We start from the raw sequence: 22,167 nt of genomic DNA, 5'->3' as shown, positions 1-22,167 counted from the left end.
ATCCCTATTTGGAGCAAACTTTCAGCAGAATTTTCTTGGGAGTCCTATATTCATCGTGGAACTAAAGATTTTGACTCTATGGCCAAGTATAAAAGTATCTTATGTTTGGTCCTGCGACACTACCTTACTTAAAGAAACAATGATAGAAACATAGAAAACAGGCCCTTCTAGCCTGCACCGCCATTCAATGAGTTCATGGCTGAACATGCACTTCAGTACCCCCTTCCTGCTTTCTCGCTATACCCCTTGATCGCCCGAGTAGTAAGGACTTCATCTAACTCCCTTTTGAATATATTTAGTGAATTGGCCTCAACTACTTTCTGTGGTGGAGAATTCCACAGGTTCACCACTCTCTGGGTAAAGAAGTTTCTCCTCATCTCGGTCCTAAATGGCTTACCCCTTATCCTTAGACTGTGACCCCTGGTTCTGGACTTCCCCAACATTGGGAACATTCTTCCTGCATCTAACCTGTCTAAACCTGTCAGAATTTTAAACGTTTCTATGAGGACCCCTCTCATTCTTCTGAACTCCAGTGAATACAAGCCCAGTTGATCCAGTCTTTCTTGATAGGTCAGGTCCACCATCCCGGGAATCAGTCTGGTGAATCTTCGCTGCACACCCTCAATAGCAAGAATGTCCTTCCTCAAGTTAGGAGACCAAAACTGTACACAATACGCCAGGTGTGGCCTCACCAAGGTCCTGTACAACTGTAGCAACACCTCCCTGCCCCTGTACTCAAATCCCCTCGCTATGAAGGCCAACATGCTTTCTTAACCGCCTGCTGTACCTGCATGCCAACCTTCAATGACTGATGTACCATGACACCCAGGTCTCGTTGCACCTTCACTTTTCCTAATCTGTCACCATTCAGATAATAGTCTGTCTCTCTGTTTTTACCACCAAAGTGGATAACCTCACATTTATCCACATTATACTTCATCTGCCATGCATTTGCCCACTCACCTAACCTATCCAAGTCACTCTGCAGCCTCATAGCATCCTCCTCGCAGCTCACGCTGCCACCCAACTTAGTGTCATCCGCAAATTTGGAGATACTACATTTAATCCCCTCGTCTAAATCATTAATGTACAATGTAAACAGCTGGGGCCCCAGCACAGAACCTTGCGGTACCCCACTAGTCACTGCCTGCCATTCTGAAAAGTACCCATTTACTCCTACTCTTTGCTTCCTGTCTGACAACCAGTTCTCAATCCATGTCAGCACACTACCCCCAATCCCATGTGCTTTAACTTTGCACATTAATCTCTTGTGTGGGACCTTGTCGAAAGCCTTCTGAAAGTCCAAATATACCACATCAACTGGTTCTCCCTTGTCCACTCTACTGGAAACATCCTCAAAAAATTCAAGAAGGTTTGTCAAGCATGATTTCCCTTTCACAAATCCATGCTGACTTGGACCTATCATGTCACCATTTTCCAAATGCACTGCTATGACATCCTTAATAATTGATTCCATCATTTTACCCACTACGGAGGTCAGGCTGACCGGTCTATAATTCCGTGTTTTCTCTCTCCCTCCTTTTTTAAAAAGTGGGGTTACATTGGCTACCCTCCACTCCATAGGAACTGATCCAGAGTCAATGGAATGTTGGAAAATGACTGTCAATGCATCCACTATTTCCAAGGCCACCTCCTTAAGTACTCTGGGATGCAGTCCATCAGGCCCTGGGGATTTATCGGCCTTCAATCCCATCAATTTCCCCAACACAATTTCCCGACTAATAAAGATTTCCCTCAGTTCCTCCTCCTTACTAGACCCTCTGACCCCTTTTATATCCGGAAGGTTGTTGGTGTCCTCCTTAGTGAACCTCACTAAGTGTAGTATCTCCTTAAATGTAGTATCTCCTTAGTGTCCTCCTTAGAGTAATCACAGAGTGATAAATATTTTAAATAATCTATTACATAAGGCAACAGTTGGCACAAACATTGGCATTATGCAACATACAATTAGATATTACAATAGGAGTGTTAACATACTAAAGGGATGAGCTTTGATTGCTTTTATTTTGTTCCTGCGTGCTTAAATCGATTTAAAAAGTATTAGCCAAACAATGCTGAATCAAGAGGACAGGATTTGATTTGTCTATGCCGCCCCCGTGCAGTTGTATAGTATAATGACTATCACATTTAAGGCTCACATGGCCACTTAGATGAGGGCGACTATTACATATGGAATTGCACCTCACCAAGGTCTAAACCCTGAAAAAGAAGGAAAAAAATAAATGTAATAAAAACTGGGGAAGATAGCAGGGGAGTGGTAACTGATGTTTATGGAACAATACTTAAGCAAAGAGTCACCACCTTCAGGAAAAGGGAATGGGAGTGGGAAGAGAGAAAATTGGCAAGAATTGTTTTCTTCAAAAATGTAATAAACATAAAGACGTAATTTTACTTTGCTTCACTTTTAGTATATGCACACACACCCAGCTCTTCTGCTCAGCCATACCGTCAAGAGAAGTGCAATATTCCTGCTTGCTGTGAGCTTGTGCCTCAGACCCGAGTTGAATTTCCAGAGTCAGAAGCAGTTGAATAATTTTAATCGACTCTCAAGTCTCCCCTCAGGAGTTTACCTGAAGATGCAGGGAATGACTGTGACAGGTCTCAGAGATGGCTTTAAAAGTTGCTTTAAAAAATTTTACTTTTTATAAAATGTGCCTGGACCTCAGGCCCTTTAAAATTTTAATATCCCTCCCACAGCAAACAGCAATGCCGGATATTAAAAGTAATCAGGTGCTCCGATGCCCAATGTTGTTAAATATGCAAATGACAGAATTTACATTAGATTACACATTTTTGTCATTTAGTGTCAGCCATGGCTCAGTGGGTAGCACTCTCGCCTCTGAGTCAGAAGGTTGTGTTTTCAAGTTCCATTCAAGAGACTTGATGACAAAAATCTAGGCTGACACTCAGTGCAGTGCTGAAGGAGTGCTACACTATTGGAGGTGCCGTCTTTCGGATGAGAGGTTAAAACCGAGGCCTCGTGGACGTAAAGGATCCTGGCCAATATTTATCCCCCATTCAACATTACTAAAAAAAAAACAGATTATCTGGTCATTATCACATTGCTGTTTGTGCCGCATTTCCTACATTACAACACAGTGACTACACTCCAAAAGTACTTCACTGGTTGTAAAGCGCTTTGAGATGTCCTGAGGTCATGAAGAATGCAAGCATTTCTTTTTTTTCTTTATTTGCATACCATTACAACATACCTACCTCAATGGGTGTATGGTATTTCACCCATCACTTCCAGCAGGATATCGCACATGTGTAAAAATGGGCATGGGCCCTCCTCTAGTCATTTCCCATCTCCATCTGCCCCAGTTGCATTGAAAAGAAAACTGCAGAAGGGCAGGACATCTAGGCCATAGAGCTTACAAAGGGCAAGAGTATAATACCCAGATAACTCCAGTCATGAGGAAGACTGTTGTAACTCACTTATTTCTGTTTTCCACTGTTACCCATTGTGTAACCTCCACTTCTATTGATCATGCAATTGGTAGGGGTGTGAACCATCTCTTGGTTCCCAGGGTCATCCCTCAGTTTCCTGCATTAATTGTCCTACATTACAAACTGATCCAACATTGTCTCCATTGAAGGGACCTTACTATAAAATATACCACTCATGCACAAAAACAAAAAAGTTTGCCTCAATTCAGGCTGGCCGCAATGAGACAATGCTCGGCATGATTCTTTGCAAAAAGCATTTTCTCCAGCAACAGTGAAAGGACTATTATTCTGGCAGGGTGTCCCCGAAATAGGGTTTTGAAAGTTACAATGCCGGAGATGTAAATTAATGGATAAAAAGTATGGTGATTTGGCTCAACATAAAGCAAATTCTCGCAAAAATGAATGAGTAAACTTTCCAGATAATTAAAATTTAAGTTGGAAAGCCAAATAAATATGCAGATTTATTAAATCAGAAAATGCAAGTTTGGTCAAAAAATTGAGAACCAACAGTTTTGATCAAAGTGAACAGTTATTGAATCTAACAACAAGTACTTTATCAGGAAAGCCCTCAAAATGTAATTATCAAGAATGGAAATACATGATGCCATACACAGGACAGGCAGTTAGGGACAATTTTTTTTTCCTCCAGTGGTTAACTCCAAAATTAACACCATCAAGTGAGTTCTATTGGTGCCCTGCTCTGTGATACATGTGATAATGAAATGTGGAAATGTAAGTGTTGAGAACCACAACACATTCTTAAAATGCTTGAATTAAGTTTTTCAAGCAAGTACTCGCTTCCATGGAGATGGTACAATACCAAATAGTGACGAGTGACAAGGCTAGACACTCCTCATATTCTTCCATGTTGTTAGGCCCCAATGCACTGAATGCATTCAATGGATTTTGGTCAGTTTGCAGTTGTATTTCTGTGTAAATTTATCACCTTAACAAAAATGTGATTTCAGATTTTACAAAGTAAAAATGTTATCACAAGGAGATTTTTGCAGTGTGAATTGCTATGTAATCCTGTTTGTCATTTGGGAATATCAAAAATCTAATATATCAAACAATATGTGAAAACCATCAGCGCACGTACAATAATCCATTGCAGGATCTCTTTTACTTAAAAAAAAAAGCTATATAATATGCAGAAATGTAATGTAAATACATCTTTATTCTTTCATTTGTTATCTTCTCAATAGACATTCCCTACTTTCAGCAATGCAAAGGATGTCCAAGCTAAAAACAGAACACTTTCTATTTCAAGCACTAAGGTCAGAATTTTCCCATTGGAGAGCGTGCGGATTTGGGGACAGGTCGACAGTTAACAGCCCACACATTGACAGCGTGTCGGGAACCTGCCACCATCCTGCCGACTTCCGCCTTTAACTCGGGTGCATTTCGGGGCCCGCCACGGACCCGCTCGGGAGAGGCGAGCATCCTCATTGAGGTACTTAACTGCTTGTTTAGACTCATAACTGCCTTTTTAACATCAGATTTGGACTTTAACTGGTTGTGCGTGCGTGGGATTCACACACACCTCAGGAACCTCGCCTATGAAGGGGAGGCAGAAGCTCAGTGGTCATTGTGACAGCTGGAAAAAGCACATAAATACTCACACTTTACACCCGCTTCCTTGCCTACAACAACAAGTATTTATTTAGCACCTTTAACGTAGCAAAACTTTCCAAGACGCTTCACAGCAGTATTAGGAGATAACATTTTGACACTGAGCCACATAAGTAGAAATTAGCACAGGTGACCAAAAACTTGGTCAAAGAGGTATGTTTTAAAGGCAGGCTCTGGCTGACACCATTTTTTACAGAGATTTGGCTTTCAGGAGTTTTCAGGTCACTTCTGAAACTTCTGAAGCCACTCTCACCACATTGCTAGTCACTCTCACGACATTGGAGGATTGTGCCTCTGATCTCCACTTTATCTGCCATCTATTAGATCAGTATAAGTGCCGCTTATGCTGACTCACTTTGGGACCTCAGAATCAGACCAAGATAAGCCCCAATGCCAACAACCAGCAGCAGCAACAACAACCACACCAGTAGCCTTCTCACCTACCAGCTGATCCACAGGAGGAGATCAGTACAGGGGTGCACCACACCAGAGGCAATACCCCCAACACAAGGTATACAGACAGAGGATGAGCCTCCTGGATATGACTGAGGAGCAGTGCTTCAGGTTGTTGCAGACATTTGTAGCTTACCAGTGCCTGTCAAAATCACCACTGCCCTCAACTTCTTCGCCTCAGGCTCCTTCCAGAGATCTGCTGCAGACATTTGCAGGATCTCGCTTCCGGCCACCCACAGATGGAACACCCAGGTGACCGAAGCCATGTTTCACAAGTCAGCCAATTATGTAAACTTTGCCACTGATGAAGCCAGTGTTACGGGCGCTCAGCTTTGCAGCTCTGGCTGGCTTCCCACAGGTGCAGAGCGTCATCGACTGCACACATACGGCCATGAAGGCACCCCCTCATCACCCAAAAGCATTTGTGAAACATAAGGGCTTCCACTCCCTCTATGTGCAGCTCATCTGCAACCATAAAAAGATCATCTTGCATGTGTGTGCCATATTCCCTGGCAGCTGTCATGCATACACCAAGCCATTCCGGTTACCCAAACCCCATGACTCGAGGTCAAGTAATGTCTCACCATTCACTCATGACTCTTTCGTGCTGTGCAGGTCCACCCTCCCTCAGCTCTTCACACCTCCAAATGGACTTACTGGCTGGCTGCTTGGCGACAAGGGCTAGCCACTGAAGGCATGAATGATGACACCATTGAGGAGGCCAAGGACTGCTACAATGACAGCCACATGTCCACTAGATGTGTCATAGAGCCAAGCAATCGACATGATGAAGATGCACTTCAGATGCCTTGATAGATATGGAGGAGCCCTTCAATAAGCACCAGCCTGGGTCTTTAGAATCATCATCATATGTTGCGCACTGCACAACATAGCGCAGCAGCGAGGATAGGAGCTGCAGGAGGAGAAAAGCGCAGAGCACACAGCCTCCTCGGAGGCGAAGGAGGAGGAACAGGTGGAACACGAGGAGGATGAGGATGAACCTGAGGTGGCGATGTCACCAGCAGCGACACACATTGCCGCCTGGGAGACACGGGATGGCCTCATTATAGCCCGAATTACCCATTTGGCTCCCAGATGCTGTACTAACCTCCCTCTCAACAACAACACCACAAGCAGTCTTACAATGACCAAGCCATTCCTGTTACCCAAACCCCATAGCTCGAGGTCAAGTAATGTCTCACCATTCACTCCAAGTGACAAAGCTACTTCCCAGGTAGCAGGCAAAAATGGACACGACGGAAAAGTAGTGCAAAGAAATACATTTGGTGTGTGCCATACAAAGACTTGAAACTTATTAACATTTTGTCAGACACCCATGTGCACACCCTTGTGTATCTACGATTTTTCCGTTTCCACGTGCTTCTACGATATGCAACCCATGTCTTCAGCGGGGATAGAGGCAGGTTGCTCACTTCCCTGCTGCGTATGCTTTGACACTGTTGGCGGACATCCTCTGAGTTTTGGAGCCTGTGAGGGCCCCTCCAAAGACTGCTTCTCCTGCAAATGTGTAGGGGCAGACTCTGCCATCGGGATCCATAGAAACATAGAAACATAGAAAATAGGTGCAGGAGCAGGCCATTCAGCCCTTCTAGCCTGCACCGCCATTCAACGAGTTCATGGCTGAACATGAAACTTCAGTACCCACTTCCTGCTTTCACGCCATACCCCTTGATCCCCCGAGTACTAAGGATTTCATCTAACTCCCTTTTGAATATATTTAGTGAATTGGCCTCAACTGCTTCCTGTGGTAGAGAATTCCACAGGTTCACCACTCTCTGGGTGAAGAAGTTTCTCCTTATCTCGGTCCTAAATGGCTTACCCCTTATCCTTAGACTGTGACCCCTGGTTCTGGACTTCCCCAACATTGGGAACATTCTTCCTGCATCCAACCTGTCCAAACCCGTCAGAATTTTAAACGTTTCTATGAGGTCCCCTCTCACTCTTCTGAACTCCAGTGAATACAAGCCCAGTTGATTCAGTCTTTCTTGATAGGTCAATCCCACCATCCCGGGAATCAGTCTGGTGAATCTTCGCTGCACTCCCTCAACAGCAAGTATGTCCTTCCTCAAGTTAGGAGACCAAAACTGTACACAATACTCCAGGTGTGGCCTCACCAAGGCCCTGTACAACTGTAGCAACACCTCCCTGCCCCTGTACTCAAATCCCCTCGCTATGAAGGCCAACATGCCATTTGCTTTCTTAACCGCCTGCTGTACCTGCATGCCAACCTTCAATGACTGATGTACCATGACACCCAGGTCTCGTTGCACCTTCCCTTTTCCTAATCTGTCACCATTCAGATAATAGTCTGTCTCTCTGTTTTTACCACCAAAGTGGATAACCTCACATTTATCCACATTATACTTCATCTGCCACGCATTTGCCCACTCACCTAACCTATCCAAGTCACTCTGTAGCCTCATAGCATCCTCCTCGCAGCTCACACTGCCACCCAACTTAGTGTCATCCGCAAATTTGGAGATACTACATTTAATCCCTTCGTCTAAATCATTAATGTATAATGTAAACAGCTGGGGCCCCAGCACAGAACCCTGCGGTACCCCACTAGTCACTGCCTGCCATTCCGAAAAGTACCCATTTACTCCTACTCTTTGCTTCCTGTCTGACAACCAGTTCTCAATCCACGTCAGCACACTACCCCCAATCCCATGTGCTTTAACTTTGCACATTAATCTCCTGTGTGGGACCTTGTCGAAAGCCTTCTGAAAGTCCAAATATACCACATCAACTGGTACTCCTTTGTCCACTTTATTGGAAACATCCTCAAAAAATTCCAGAAGATTTGTCAAGCATGATCTCCCTTTTACAAATCCATGCTGACTTGGACCTATCATGTCACCATTTTCCAAATGCGCTGCTATGACATCCTTAATAATTGATTCCATCATTTTACCCACTACTGAGGTCAGGCTGACCGGTCTATAATTCCCTGCTTTCTCTCTCCCTCCTTTTTTAAAAAGTGGGGTTACATTGGCTACCCTCCACTCGATAGGAACTGATCCAGAGTCAATGGAATGTTGGAAAATGACTGTCAATGCATCCGCTATTTCCAAGGCCACCTCCTTAAGTACTCTGGGATGCAGTCCATCAGGCCCTGGGGATTTATCGGCCTTCAATCCCATCAATTTCCCCAACACAATTTCCCGACTAATAAAGATTTCCCTCAGTTCCTCCTCTTTAATAGACCCTCTGACCACTTTTATATCCGGAAGGTTGTTTGTGTCCTCCTTAGTGAATACTGAACCAAAGTACTTGTTCAATTGGTCTGCCATTTCTTTGTTCCCCGTTATGACTTCCCCTGATTCTGACTGCAGGGGACCTACGTTTGTCTTTACTAACCTCTTTCTCTTTACATACCTATAGAAACTTTTGCAATCCGCCTTAATGTTCCCTGCAAGCTTCTTCTCGTACTCCATTTTCCCTGCCCTAATCAAACCCTTTGTCCTCCTCTGCTGAGTTCTAAATTTCTCCCAGTCCTCAGGTTCGCTGCTATTTCTGGCCAATTTGTATGCCACTTCCTTGGCTTTAATACTATCCCTGATTTCCCTAGATAGCCACGGTTGAGCCACCTTCCCTTTTTTATTTTTACGCCAGACAGGAATGTACAATTGTTGTAATTCATCCATGCGTTCTCTAAATGTCTGCCATTGCCCATCCACAGTCAACCCCTTAAGTATCATTAGCCAATCTATCTTAGCCAATTCATGCCTCATACCTTCAAAGTTACCCTTCTTTAAGTTCTGGACCATGGTCTCTGAATTAACTGTTTCATTCTCCATCCTAATGCAGAATTCCACCATATTATGGTCACTCTTCCCCAAGGGGCCTCGCACAATGAGATTGCTAATTAATCCTCTCTCATTACACAACACCCAGTCTAAGATGGCCTCCCCCCTAGTTGGTTCCTCGACATATTGGTCTAGAAAACCATCCCTTATGCATTCCAGGAAATCCTCCTCCACCGTATTGCTTCCAGTTTGGCTAGCCCAATCTATGTGCATATTAAAGTCACCCATTATAACTGCTGCACCTTTATTGCATGCACTCCTAATTTCCTGTTTGATGCCCTCCCCAACATCACTACTACTGTTTGGAGGTCTGTACACAACTCCCACTAACGTTTTTTGCCCTTTAGTGTTCTGCAGCTCCACCCATATAGATTCCACATCATCCAAGCTAATGTCTTTCCTAACTATTGCATTAATCTCCTCTTTAACCAGTAATGCTACCCCACCTCCTTTTCCTTTTATTCTATCCTTCCTGAATGTTGAATACCCCTGGATGTTGAGTTCCCAGCCCTGATCATTCTGGAGCCACGTCTCCGTAATCCCAATCACATCATATTTGTTAACATCTATTTGCACAATTAATTCATCCACCTTATTGCGGATACTCCTTGCATTAAGACACAAAGCCTTCAGGCTTGTTTTTTTAACACCCTTTGTCCTTTTAGAATTTTGCTGTACAGTGGCCCTTTTTGTTCTTTGCCTTGGGTTTCTCTGCCCTCCACTTTTCCTCATCTCCTTTCTGTCTTTTGCTTTTGCCTCCTTTTTGTCTCCCTCTGTCTCCCTGTATAGGTTCCCATCCCCCTGCAATATTAGTTTAACTCCTCCCCAACAGCACTAGCAAACACTCCCCCTAGGACATTGGTTCCGGACCTGCCCAGGTGCAGACCGTCCGGTTTGTACTGGTCCCACCTCCCCCAGAACCGGTTCCAATGCCCCAAGAATTTGAATCCCTCCCTGCTGCACCACTGCTCAAGCCATGTATTCATCTGCGCTATCCTGCGATTCCTACTCTGACTAGCACGTGGCACTGGTAGCAATCCCGAGATTACTACTTTTGAGGTCCTACTTTTTAATTTAGCTCCTAGCTCCTTAAATTCTTTTCGTAGGACCTCATCCCTTTTTTTACCTATGTCGTTGGTACCAATGTGCACCACGACAACTGGCTGTTCTCCCTCCCATTTCAGAATGTCCTGCACCCGCTCCGAGACATCTTTGACCCTTGCACCAGGGAGGCAACATACCATCCTGGAGTCTCGGTTGCGTCCGCAGAAACGCCTATCTATTCCCCTCACCATCGAATCCGAGGCAGCATGTGAAGCTCTGACTGAGGGGGAGGCAACGGGATGAAGTGGGAGCGCTTTGAGAAAAGCCCCCACTTCCATGTCTCCTCTCACCATCATCCCTCTTATGGGCCACCCACACTTCAAATATTATGTTTTGCTGGGATGTAATATCAATGTATATGTCAAGGTCAAAGAAGGCTGAATTGTAAATGCTGCTTGGCACACCTGTTTTTGTAAGGCAAGTTGTCCCTCCACTTCTTGGACTTTGCGCTCGAGATCTTGTTTTAGTTTCTTATACTCCTCATGTTGCCCATCAATCTTAGAGTCTTTTGAACTGGAATTAAAACAGAAAAAGTAGCAGTTAAGAATCACAAATTATTTTGTAATGACCTTGTTTATATCAGAGCCTATTCCTCATGATAAGAAGCAAGGAAGGTGAGAGTTCTAAAACCTGATGTGAAACACACTTAAAAGTATATAGTTGCACAGTTGGTTACTAGTATTAAGATTACAAAGGACAGCCGCTGCAATCTGTGAACTCTAATCCAGCTTCTAAAATTAAAATTGTTGATACAGTATTTAATTTTTATTGGCATACATAGACAAACAATTAAAAGGCACCAAATGGCTCAATGGGTTTATCCAGCCAGCAGGTGAACCACAATGAAGGTCTCAGGTTCAATCCACAATCCGTGCTGAGTTAGCTGAGGCAGTAGTAGGGTCTTAATGTCCCAAAATTAGGAAGGGGGAACCATCAATATAAATGCACTCGTGTGGACCTCTGTGGAGGACAAGACTGGGCTCTTCTGTGACGCCGAGGTAGTTGAACAGCCTATAAAGCTCAATCTTGAATAAGGCCACTTGGCACGTACTGGCGAACAACAAATGCCCATGCAACCCAACCCCAGGAAGCAGTCACAAACGGAAAGGAGGAAGAATACTGATGAGAAAAAGAACATTAAAATACATAGCACAAGAAATCTAATATTTTCCTTAGTTAAACTCTTCCTCTTAACTAAATCTAGCATTAATTGAAAAGTCATTAACAGTCAAGCTAAGGAAAAATACCTCAAAATGTAGATCCTATGGCAAGGAGAAATACAAGAACTGGGCGTTATTGTTGCTTTCTGTAATCCCATAATGCAGTTCTCTATTCACACCGACTGCAGAAATGACTTTAAATTTCTGTTCTGGAGCTTCCCTTACATTAGGGAAAAGTCCATACAGACTGTACATACCTATACAGAGCTCAGCCTACCTGGGATCAGTAAAACTGACGGCCAATGACACCTATTCACCCTTGCTTTCATCGGCCCTTGGTAGCCTGCCATATGAGCTGGCAACACTATAATATAGCAACAGAAAGTCTGTGTGGCATTGCAGCTTCAAATAGGAGGGCACAAAGATCATTTAAGGGACATAGTGGTTTTTTGTCATTTCAAGTGGGAGCATATGGGGAGCCATAACATTTTAATTTCAAAGGCAAGCTGATAGGTGCTTGGATAGAAGTGTCAGCTGTGGCTTAGAGGGATCAGCTGTGGCTCAGTGCATAGCACCCTCGCCTGAGTAAGAAAGTTGTGGGTTCAAGTCCCACTCCTGAGACTTGAGCACAAAAATTGAAGCTGACACTCCAGTGCAGTGCTGAGGGAATGTTGCACTGTCAAAAGTGGTGTCTTTCAGATGAGAAGTTAAACCGAGGCCCTGTCTGTGTTCTCGGTTGGGTGTAAAGGATCCAATGGCACTATTTAGAAGAAAAGTAGGGGAGTTATCCCCAGTATCCTGGCCAATATTTATTCCTTAAACAACATAATAAAAAACAGATTATCTGGTCATTATCACATTGCTGTTTGTGGGAGCTTGCTGTGCCCAAATTGGTTGCCACGTTTCCTACATTACAACAGTGACGACACTTTCAAAAAGTACTTCATTGGCTGTATAGTGATTTGGGATGCCCAATGGTCGTGAAAGGCATTATATAAATGCAATCTTTCTTTATAGCTGTTTAGGGAGTACTCTAGAGAACACAAAATGGGTTTCAAACAATATTACAATTGCTGATAAACCATAATACTTCGAACATCATAACAGCATTATCCACAAAACGAGCAACTTAAGATTTTCCTTGCCCAGACCATACCTGTGGATTTTCTCTATTTCTAGCTGATGTGCCTTTAGTCGCTGCTGGTACTGGAACTGCAGTTCCTCTCGTGTCTTTGTCTCCTTAGCAACAATTTCTTGCATCTTGTCAATCTGAATTTGCAGATCACTGATCTCTGCCTGTTTGCAGCTTTCTGTCACCTTTAGTTGCGCAAACATGGCATCATACCATTCCAAATCTCGGTCTCGCTCCTCCAGTACTTTTAGGTTGAACATAAAGTCCTCTTTCAGTATGTTAAATTTTTCTCGGTGTTCTTTGAGTTCTGTTTTTGAATCTCGAAGTGCTGTATCTAATGACTGGACGTGTCGTATCTGCAAGTCCTTCCATTCCTGCTCCTTCTGGGCAAGGAGCTCATTAAAATTATCTTCTTGAAGCATTCTGGGAAGTTGGACCTTATAAATATAACACAACAGGTTACTCAAATACAGTAACACTAAGCATTGGATGTTCCTTGCAGTTCCCAAAATAGACAAGTTCCATCCAGTATCTTCAAACATGTTGGTTGTACTGGCCAAAATGTTAAACTGTCTTATTTTCAGTACAGATACTGACTGACCTGCTGTGCGTTTCCAGCTGTTCAGGAGTTTCTAAATAACTTGTTGGGAATGGAATTGGATAATTATTGAATGAGATGATCAATTTATTAAATACTCCACAGGACTCAATGGCTTGAGGCACAGGAAGTAGTTAGTGCCCATAGAGGTTTGTAGCCCATAGTTGGATAGTGGAGATATGGGGATTGATTAAAAATAAAAATATATGTACCTCCCGGCTACATATTCAGGTAAGTATATTTAAAAGAACTTGCCTTTCGGTGCCGGCCTCCAGCAGTCCCTTTAAGGAGCTCTAGTTAGGTCACATCTAGACCACTTTTCCTGAATGGAACCAGCCCGTACCAGGTTCATTTAAGGCAGTCCAATGTGCAAAGGGGCCTCAAACAAGTGTAAAGCCCACCATTTGCATATGCAAAGACTTCTGCTTTTGAGACCAATTTTTTTCCTTTACCATCTCCGCCCCCCCCCCCCCCCCCCACCGCCACCCTCTGGTATGCAATGCCACAATTTGTAGATGAAACTTGAAAAAAAGTAGATGATCATGAGGAGGAGAGCTATAGGCTTCAGGCTAACAGACAGATTGGTGAAATGGGCAGAAGCATGGCAAATGGAGTTCAATTGGAGAAGTGTGAAGTGATGCCCTTTGGGAAGACCAATATGGAAAGACAGAATACTATAAATAGCACGATTTTGAAACGCAGAGGGAACTTGGTGTCCATATACATAAATCCTTAAAAGATGGCAGAGAAAGTTGATAAGGTGATCAAAAATGCACCTATGGTTTACTTGGTTTTATAAATAGAAGGGTAGAATATAAAAGCAAAAGCTTATAAATCACTGGTTAGGCCTCAACTCAAGTATTGTGGGCACCACATTTCAAGAAAGATGTAAAGGCCGTAGAAAGGAGGAGGTTTACCAGGGATGAGAGACTTCAATTATGAGGGGAGGTTGGAAAATTTAGGGCTGTTCTCCTTGTAACAGAGAAGGTTAACAGGTGACCTAATAGAGGTTTTCAAGATGTTGAGAGATTTTGAGTAAATAGGGAAAAAATATTCACTCTGGTCAATAACTAGAGGTCATAGATTCAAAAATAACTAGATCGAGAGGGGAGATGAAGAGAATTTATTTTCACTCAGTTGCCAGGATCTGGAATGCTCTACCTGAAAAGATGGTGAAAGCAGTTTCCATAAATAATTTTAAAAAGGAAGTTGGACAAGTTATTGAGGATGAGCAAATTACAGGGTTACAAACATGTAGCGGGGATGTGGGACTAAGCATGACTGCTCTTTCAAAGAGCCAGCACAGGCACGATGGGCCTCTTCTGTGCTGTAAGTTTCTATGAATTATTTTTTTAGCCACCACATGTTCTCCGTTCCCTAGCCACTGACTCCATCCTTCTCTGTAAATATTGTCTGAGACGGAACCACACTGTTTGCAACATTGGTGTCATATTTGACCCTGAAATGAGCTTCTGACCACATATCTGTAGCATAACTAAGTCTGCTTATTTTCACGTCTGGAACATCATCCGTTTCCATCCTTGCCTCAGCTCATCTGCTGCTGAAACTCTCAATCATGCCTTTGTTACCTCTAGACTTTACGATTCCAATGCACTGCTGGCTGCCTCGCACGTTCTATCCTACGTAAACTTGAGGTCATCCAAAACTCAGCTGCCTGTGTCCTAACTCGCACCCCTGTGTTTGCTGACCTGCATTGGCTTCTGGTTAAGCAACGCCTCAATTCCAAAATCCTCATCCTGGTTTTCAAATCCCTCTATGGGCTTGACCCTCCCGATCTCTGTAATCTCCTCCAGTCCCACAACCCCCCGAACCCCGCGATATCTGCACTCCTTTAATTCTGCCCTTTTGAGCATTCCTGATTATAAAATCGTTCAACCATTGGTGGCCGTGCCTTCTGTTGCCTAAGCTCTGGAATTCCCTCCCTAAACTTCTCCATCTCTCTACCTCTCTTTCCTCCTTTAAGACGCTCATTAAATCTTACCTCTTTGATCTCTTTGGTCACATGCCATAAATTCTCCTTGTGTGGCTCGGTGTCAAATTTTTTGTCTTATAATACTCCTGTTAAGCGCCTTGCAATATTTTACTTCGTTAAAGGCACTATATAAATACAAGTTGTTGTTTATCTGCAAACCCCTCAAGGGAAAACATTCTTAACAAGCCTTTTATACGCCGCCAATTGTTCACACATTTAGACACGAGAGCAGAGCTTTACAGACCAGGAAAATACAAAATGTTATCTTTTAAGCTTTAGCACCCCTGTGTTTGACGCAAGGTTTTTTTTTTTGGGGGGGGGGGGGGCGGTGGGGAGAAAGAGCAGCTAAGCTGTCCTCTACGGATTGTTAACCCTGTTGGAAATGCATCAGTCAAGAATCCTTGATGACCCATGCAGCCAAAAGAGTACACATAATGGTGATTCGGTTACTGTAGCATAGGGTGCCCAAAACCCGCAAACAGTGACCCAACAAGGTACAGGTTGAGCGTCCGAAATCCGGAAACCTCGGGACTGAGGTCGTTCCGGATATTTCCGGATTCTGGAACGTCTTTGCTTGAGTCGAGGAAGGTGGGGTCTGGCAGCCGAGGTAAGGGGAAGAGGGGGGAGAAGGGGTGGAGCCGGGGTCGGGGAGCTGGGGCCGGGTGGAGAAGGGAGCCAGGGTGAGTTCGGGCCGCCGAGGGCCGGCGCGGGCGAAATCGCAGCGAAGATGGGCCAGGGGTTGGGCCAGCGAGTGTCGGGGCGTCGAGGGCCGGGCCGTCGAGGGCCGGGGCGGGCGAAGTTGTGGCAAAGTCGGGCCGGAGGTCGGGCCGTCGAGGGCCAGAGCGGGCGAAGTCACGGCGAAGTCGGGCCACCGAGGGCTGGACTGGGGCGAGGTTGGGCCGAGTGCCGGAGCAGGCGAAGTTGCGGCGAAGTCGGGCCAGAGGTTGGGCCGTTGAGGGCCGGAGGCGGGGCGAAGTCGGGCCGGAGTTGGGCCGCTGAGGGCTTGAGCGAGGTAGGGCCGTGGCGCGGTCGGGCCGAGGGCCGGGGCGTGGTTGGGCCACCGAGGGCCGGAGTGAGGTCGGGCCGCGGTGAAGTCGGGCCGCCGAGGCAGGGGGAGTCCGGATTTCGGAACATTTTCCGGTTTCCAGATGACCCCACCACGAATCGGCCCGATGTCTGGATTCCGGCACATTCCGAATTTTGGAACTCCGGATTTCGGACGCTCAACCTGTATCAACATTTTCAAAAGGGGGTAGAGGAGTTCATTGGCAGACGAAAAATTGATCAGCCTTTTATATTTTCTGACTTGTCTCATGTGGAAGCTTGATAGGAAAACTTTTTTTCCTTTACTGCAGTTGATTAAAAGAATAAATAGGCCATAAAGCAAGCTAACCAGAACGTAATGTAGACGATCTTGTAGTGAAACGGACATGTTCGGCTATTGTAGTTTGTTAAAACCAAAATAAATTGTTGTGTTATACAGGTATAGAACAAAATAAACATGGGACAGACAGTGGGCATTGTTTAATCCACATGTTCAAACACTATGCTTATTTGCATATGTTGTTTTTCCTGAACTTGAATTTTTGCATTTGGTCCCTGCACCATAGCCAAACTAACCAGGCAAAAAATAAAACCAGTGCAGTGATGCCAGCCATATTTTCCCCTGCCTGGCTTCTCAATATACAAATACTAAAGTGCAGTTCAGGGTTATTACTGACCTGATAGTTTTGTATGCACTAAATGTAGATACTTTCATGATAGAATCATATCATTGACTATGGTGGTTGCATCAGCTTTAAAATGTTATCAGTTTTCAATGTGGATGGTATTGACACTATTCAGGATATTGGTTCGAGTGACCTTCAAAAGGAATGTCAGGTTTGCTAGTCTATTCAGGACATACTTTAAAGTATATTTCTTTCGGCTCTTCGTGTCACAAGAGTACAGCCCATAACCTACATGCAGTTATCCTGCTGTCAGCAGCACATCCAAATATACACAATCCACCTTTATTGCCGAGTGAAATTTTCTAGTGTGAGGTTTTTGCTAAAATGTCTCTTTTTGAAAGTTCAGAGCCAAATTCCCCTATTTGTGTGGGAATCTTAGTATCCTGGTTTTCAACAGGTATTTGCAGTGACAACAGGTAAAACAGCAGTGCACAGCAGTGCACAGAAATTCAAGGTTTCCATTTGAGCACCCAGTCCTCCAGAATCCCTGAGCAAATATGTGTTTTTAAATCGCTGGCATTCTGAGTCTTGTACCATCATGTTTTAAATAAAATGAATGGTAATCAGCAGTCTCTAAATAGATCAAATTAGTATTTCAATAGCTGTGTCGAGAAACCAAATTTCATTCTTTTTTGTAGGATTACAATGCATTTTCACTGCCTGCTACCTACCAGAGAAGAGATGATGACAAAGACTGTACAATACCAAAATAATTAATGTACTGGTCCAAGTAAATTAAAATGTACAACTTTCTATTTTTTTTTCCCAACCAGAACACTGGTCAGTTGCTCAGCCGGAGCAAAAAAATCTCAGCGTGTATTTTGTTATCGTTGAAAGTATCTGAATGGCTGAATCAGATGTCTGTATAGGTCCGTGGCATGCCACTGTTAGCTGGCTAGCTACACAATTAAGTAATTAATTAACCGGCACAGCACTAGTGGGAGATTTGATAACACTGGAACACACACCATATACTGCAGATGATGGTAAAGCTCCAATCTTCAGTGCCTTATTTAGCTTCTGGTAATAAAGACTACATGATAGTCTTATCATTTGAAACAAGAGTAACTGGTGGAATGTGGGCTGCAGACAGCAGTTTTGGTATTACTCAGCAGTTTCGGTATTACTCAGCAGTTTCATACACCTTCTTTGATATGTAATGAAGCATGCTGGCTATGTATTCTCAACAATTTCTACAGAATAAGTACAAAACCAACTTTGCCAGTGATTGGATGATAATTTTTTTCCGCAACTATGAGAAAGGTTCACTACACAAAAGGTTTTTCAGTGAAACATTAGCACCGATGATGTCACCAACATGAAGTGTCAGTCATCGTTATATACTTCTATACTTAACTATAATAAAACTGATAAAGACTTACTGAGCAGCAGACATGGGTTTTAATGTGCGACACAAGTCTGACACACATTGGCTGGCCGTTTGCATCTCCACCATCCAATTAGATACTCTATTTATTCAAGGAAAAATTGTCAAAACTGGTACCGTAGGGCAAAAAGAGAAATCAATAGAATAGGTTCTATAATTAAGCACTTTCTTTTCTGGATGCTAAAATGTCTTATGTAACCTGAAAAACTTGAAACATACTATACAATGTGTCAGACAAAGAACCAATGTAATTAGTTAATCATTGTTCATGCTGGGTTTAAAGTTTTTCCAAAATGTTCATCTAGTGCAAGTAGGTGATTACTTTTATGTTTTTATTGTTCATTGTTTGAGTTTGAATGACTCCTCTCCTAGCTCATTTATGCTGCAGTCACGTTAACAATCATTATGAAAGAGTCACTGAACACAGGGACTGAAAACAGGCTAATGTAATTAGTGTCCATCTGCACGAGTGACAAAACAGACAGAGGCAACGACAGACCCAGTTGACTTACTTCAATTTGTAGTAAAATAATGGAATTGATCATCAGGAATTAACTTGAGTACTATGCAGAGTGCCCCAAGATTGATTGTTGGAATCACTTACCATTTCTAATTTATATCAATGACATGGATTCAGATTCTAAAAACAAGTTGGTCAAATTTGCAGATACCTGTAATATGAATGTAATACGAAACTAGGACCTAGGACGGGTAGTGGAATCAAAGGAGGAAGCCTTGGCTCAGTGGTAGCGCTTTCACCTCTGAGTCAGTTGCTTCTGCGTTCAAGTGCCACTGCAGAGACTTGAGCACATAATCTGGCACTTCAGTGCAGTACATAATCTGCAGTAGTGAAGGGGCGTTGGAGTGTTGGAGGTGCCATCTTTCAGATGTGACGTTAAACCATGGCCCCATCTGTTCTTTCAGGTAGATGCAAGAAATCCCATGGTACTTTTAGAAGAAAAGCAGGGAACTTCTCTTGGGTGTCCTAATCAATATTTATCCCTCAACCAACATCAAAAACAGATTATCTGGTTATTATCGGTGGGACCTTGCTGTGCGCAATTACCTGCTGCGTTTCCTTACTTTATAACAGTGACTACATTTCAAAAGTACTTCATTGGTTGTAAAGTGCTTTGGGTTGTCCTGAGGTTGTGAAAGGTGCTATATAAATGCAAGTTCTTCCTTTAATATTCCAGAATGCGTTAAATAAAATGTGGGCAAAGCAGTGGCAAATGAAATTTAATGTAAACAAATGTAAAGTACTGTGCACATGAAAAAAAAATAAACAACACATGCACTCCATGCATGTTGAAATAGCTATGGATGAAGCTGCAAGAAACCTAGAAGTCATAGTAAGCTCAACATGTTCAGCCAGTGCTGAGCAGCAATCAACAAAGCCAACAGAATGTTGAACTACATAGCCAAAACAGTAGAATACAAGTGAGAGCGTGTTGTGATCAAACTGTACAGTGCTCTGGTAAGACCACACCTCGAATACGGTGTCCAGTTCTGGTTGCTAAAAGCAAGACAGATATTCAAGCTCCAGAGGTGGACGAGCAACAAGGCTGTTTTACGAGGAAAGACTGTAGACTTGGGATTTTTGCAGCTTGGAAAACACGTATCTAAGAGAAGACCTTATAGGTAAGTTATGGGAATGCAAAAGGTAAACCCGGAATAATACTTCAAATTAAACTATGAGAGTAGGATAAGTGGACACAGGTTGCAACTGGCAAAAGATAAATTTAGGACTAATATTAAAAAGTTCTTCTGCACACAAGTGATTAATAATTGGAATGCACTTCCAGATACTGCAATGGAGTGAAAACCCAGGAATCATTTAATACACAATTAGATACAACAATGCGGAGCGTTATAAGTATGGGGTCTGAGATTTTCTCTCGGTGGTGTTGGTTAGGGCAGAAATGAGCATCTTATGTTTAGGGGTGTAGCAGTACTGCCAATATCTAATGTTCTTTCTCTCATATGATAGTGTATCCCAGGAATGTAACAAAAGAACTCCATTTGATCAGAATTGAACATGATGTATTTCGCACGTGCTTCGACAATCTTTTTGAAAAGCAGACAGAAACACTTGTGAGACGAGGCCAAATGCGATTAACCTGCTTTATTTCAGACAGCAACTGAAGATACAGAGTATCAGTTAAAGGACATTTACTTAGCTTAATCTCTGTCACTTCTAAAAACAAGGAAAATAAAATAAACCACATGCCCTAACCCTTTTGTGGGCAGACTTACTGTTTCTGGCATTACCTATCTTTCTTCTAACTGTGAAAACTGAGCTGTTTTAAGTTCCCAGTTCAAGAACCAAGGCTGTGTGCCAGTGTCTTGAGAACTCCTGCTGTTCAAGATGAATTAGAACTGGTACTTCACCCTTATAGTTAAGAGACTTATGTTCCTGCAACCGCTCTGGCCTAGAAAGGGAACAACTGAAACTATTCCTGCAGGTAGTAAATTGTTCTTAGAGATTTAAAATGTTTTAAATATTAACTTAAAAAAAAATTCTTACTTTTCCTTTCTGTCTTTTTTCTCTATCTTTAATCCAGTCTTTCTTTCCCTCTCTTTCTATATCTGATTTTACTCTAATTCGCCCCATTTCCTTCTCAGTCAATTCTGTTTCTTTTGCAAACCAAACTGTTGGTCCCATTGTTCACCAAGTTTCCCACGTGCCCCAGGGCCCTCGCCATGCCGTTATCAGCTCGCACTTCCAGAAATTTTTTACAGCTGAAAGGTAAGGGGAAGCGCCTAACTAACGGAGCACACTCCAGCAAATTCTGTGCCAATAAGTTTATTTGTCCAGTCACACTATTGCTCTGGACACTGTTGTACCATATCAGTCAGTATTACCATTCTGGGTTAAATAAATAGATTTTAGTCATATTAATTAACCAAATCCCACATTTTCGAAAACAATTTCTTTAGTCTCCAAAGTGGGTGATGGAAGCCAGGAAGAAGGACAAGGGATTATAGCAAAAAGTTTTAAAAAGCTAGTTGTTTTTAAAAGAAAGGATATATTCCATGTTTTTTCTACATGAAGTAACAAAAGAAGAGAGCTGGGGATAAAGATGGATTGCAGGACAGAGTTAAAACGCTAAAAAAAATTAATTGAAATTATGTTTTAGGAATTTATACTTATTAATAGAATTAATTACAATAATAAATAATCTTTTGACACTTGAGTAGCTTTAGTATTAAGAGTGTTTCAGCATCTAGCTTGAGATCTGAACCTCACAAAACCACCTAATCGTGGGACACATTCATTTCCAGGAACCTGCCAGCAGCCATCAATTCCTCTTGAAAGCATTAAACAACGTTTGCTCTATAAAAAGGAACATACCATCTATCTAATTATTTATTGATTGGTGGGCAGGTTTCTCAAGCCACAGTTAACCAAGTCTCATCTAAATTAGGAGCACTAGCTACATCTTCCCCACTCCCCACCCCCACTATCATTTGACAAAAATAAATATGGTCGGGAAGGTTTTGATTCAATTGATCCTCATAAGAATGGATTATTTATTTAGACTCTAAACTTCACACACCTCTCCTGCTGAGTGGATTTCTTTACTCTATTACAGGGATTCTCAACCTTTTTGTTTTCGAGGCCCCCTCCCATGTTATAAAAGTTCTGTGGCCCCCTTGTAACACAACACAAGTAT

The 22,167-nt window shown here is 43.0% G+C and overlaps 1 protein-coding gene across 3 annotated transcripts in view; it reads right to left on the bottom strand.

Moving 5' to 3' along the window:
• ccdc57 (coiled-coil domain containing 57) overlaps window positions 1-22,167 on the bottom strand; it is a 159,136-nt gene that overhangs the window by 124,508 nt on the left and 12,461 nt on the right. For 2 of the 3 annotated variants that reach the window (XM_070857664.1, XM_070857663.1), the window contains exons 2-4: window positions 18,486-18,572; window positions 12,807-13,219; window positions 10,895-11,003 (exon numbers count right to left, since the gene is read on the bottom strand). In XM_070857664.1, coding sequence (XP_070713765.1) covers window positions 10,895-11,003; window positions 12,807-13,219; window positions 18,486-18,533 — 570 coding nt within the window. In that variant the 5' untranslated portion in view covers window positions 18,534-18,572. The remainder of the gene's footprint in view (window positions 1-10,894; window positions 11,004-12,806; window positions 13,220-18,485; window positions 18,573-22,167) is intronic. The other variant, XM_070857665.1, reaches the window with a different exon arrangement.

Source organism: Pristiophorus japonicus, chromosome 16 (genome assembly GCF_044704955.1).
Source record: "Pristiophorus japonicus isolate sPriJap1 chromosome 16, sPriJap1.hap1, whole genome shotgun sequence".
Taxonomy (NCBI): Eukaryota; Metazoa; Chordata; class Chondrichthyes; family Pristiophoridae; genus Pristiophorus; species Pristiophorus japonicus.
This window is presented reverse-complemented; position numbering and strand designations above follow the sequence as displayed.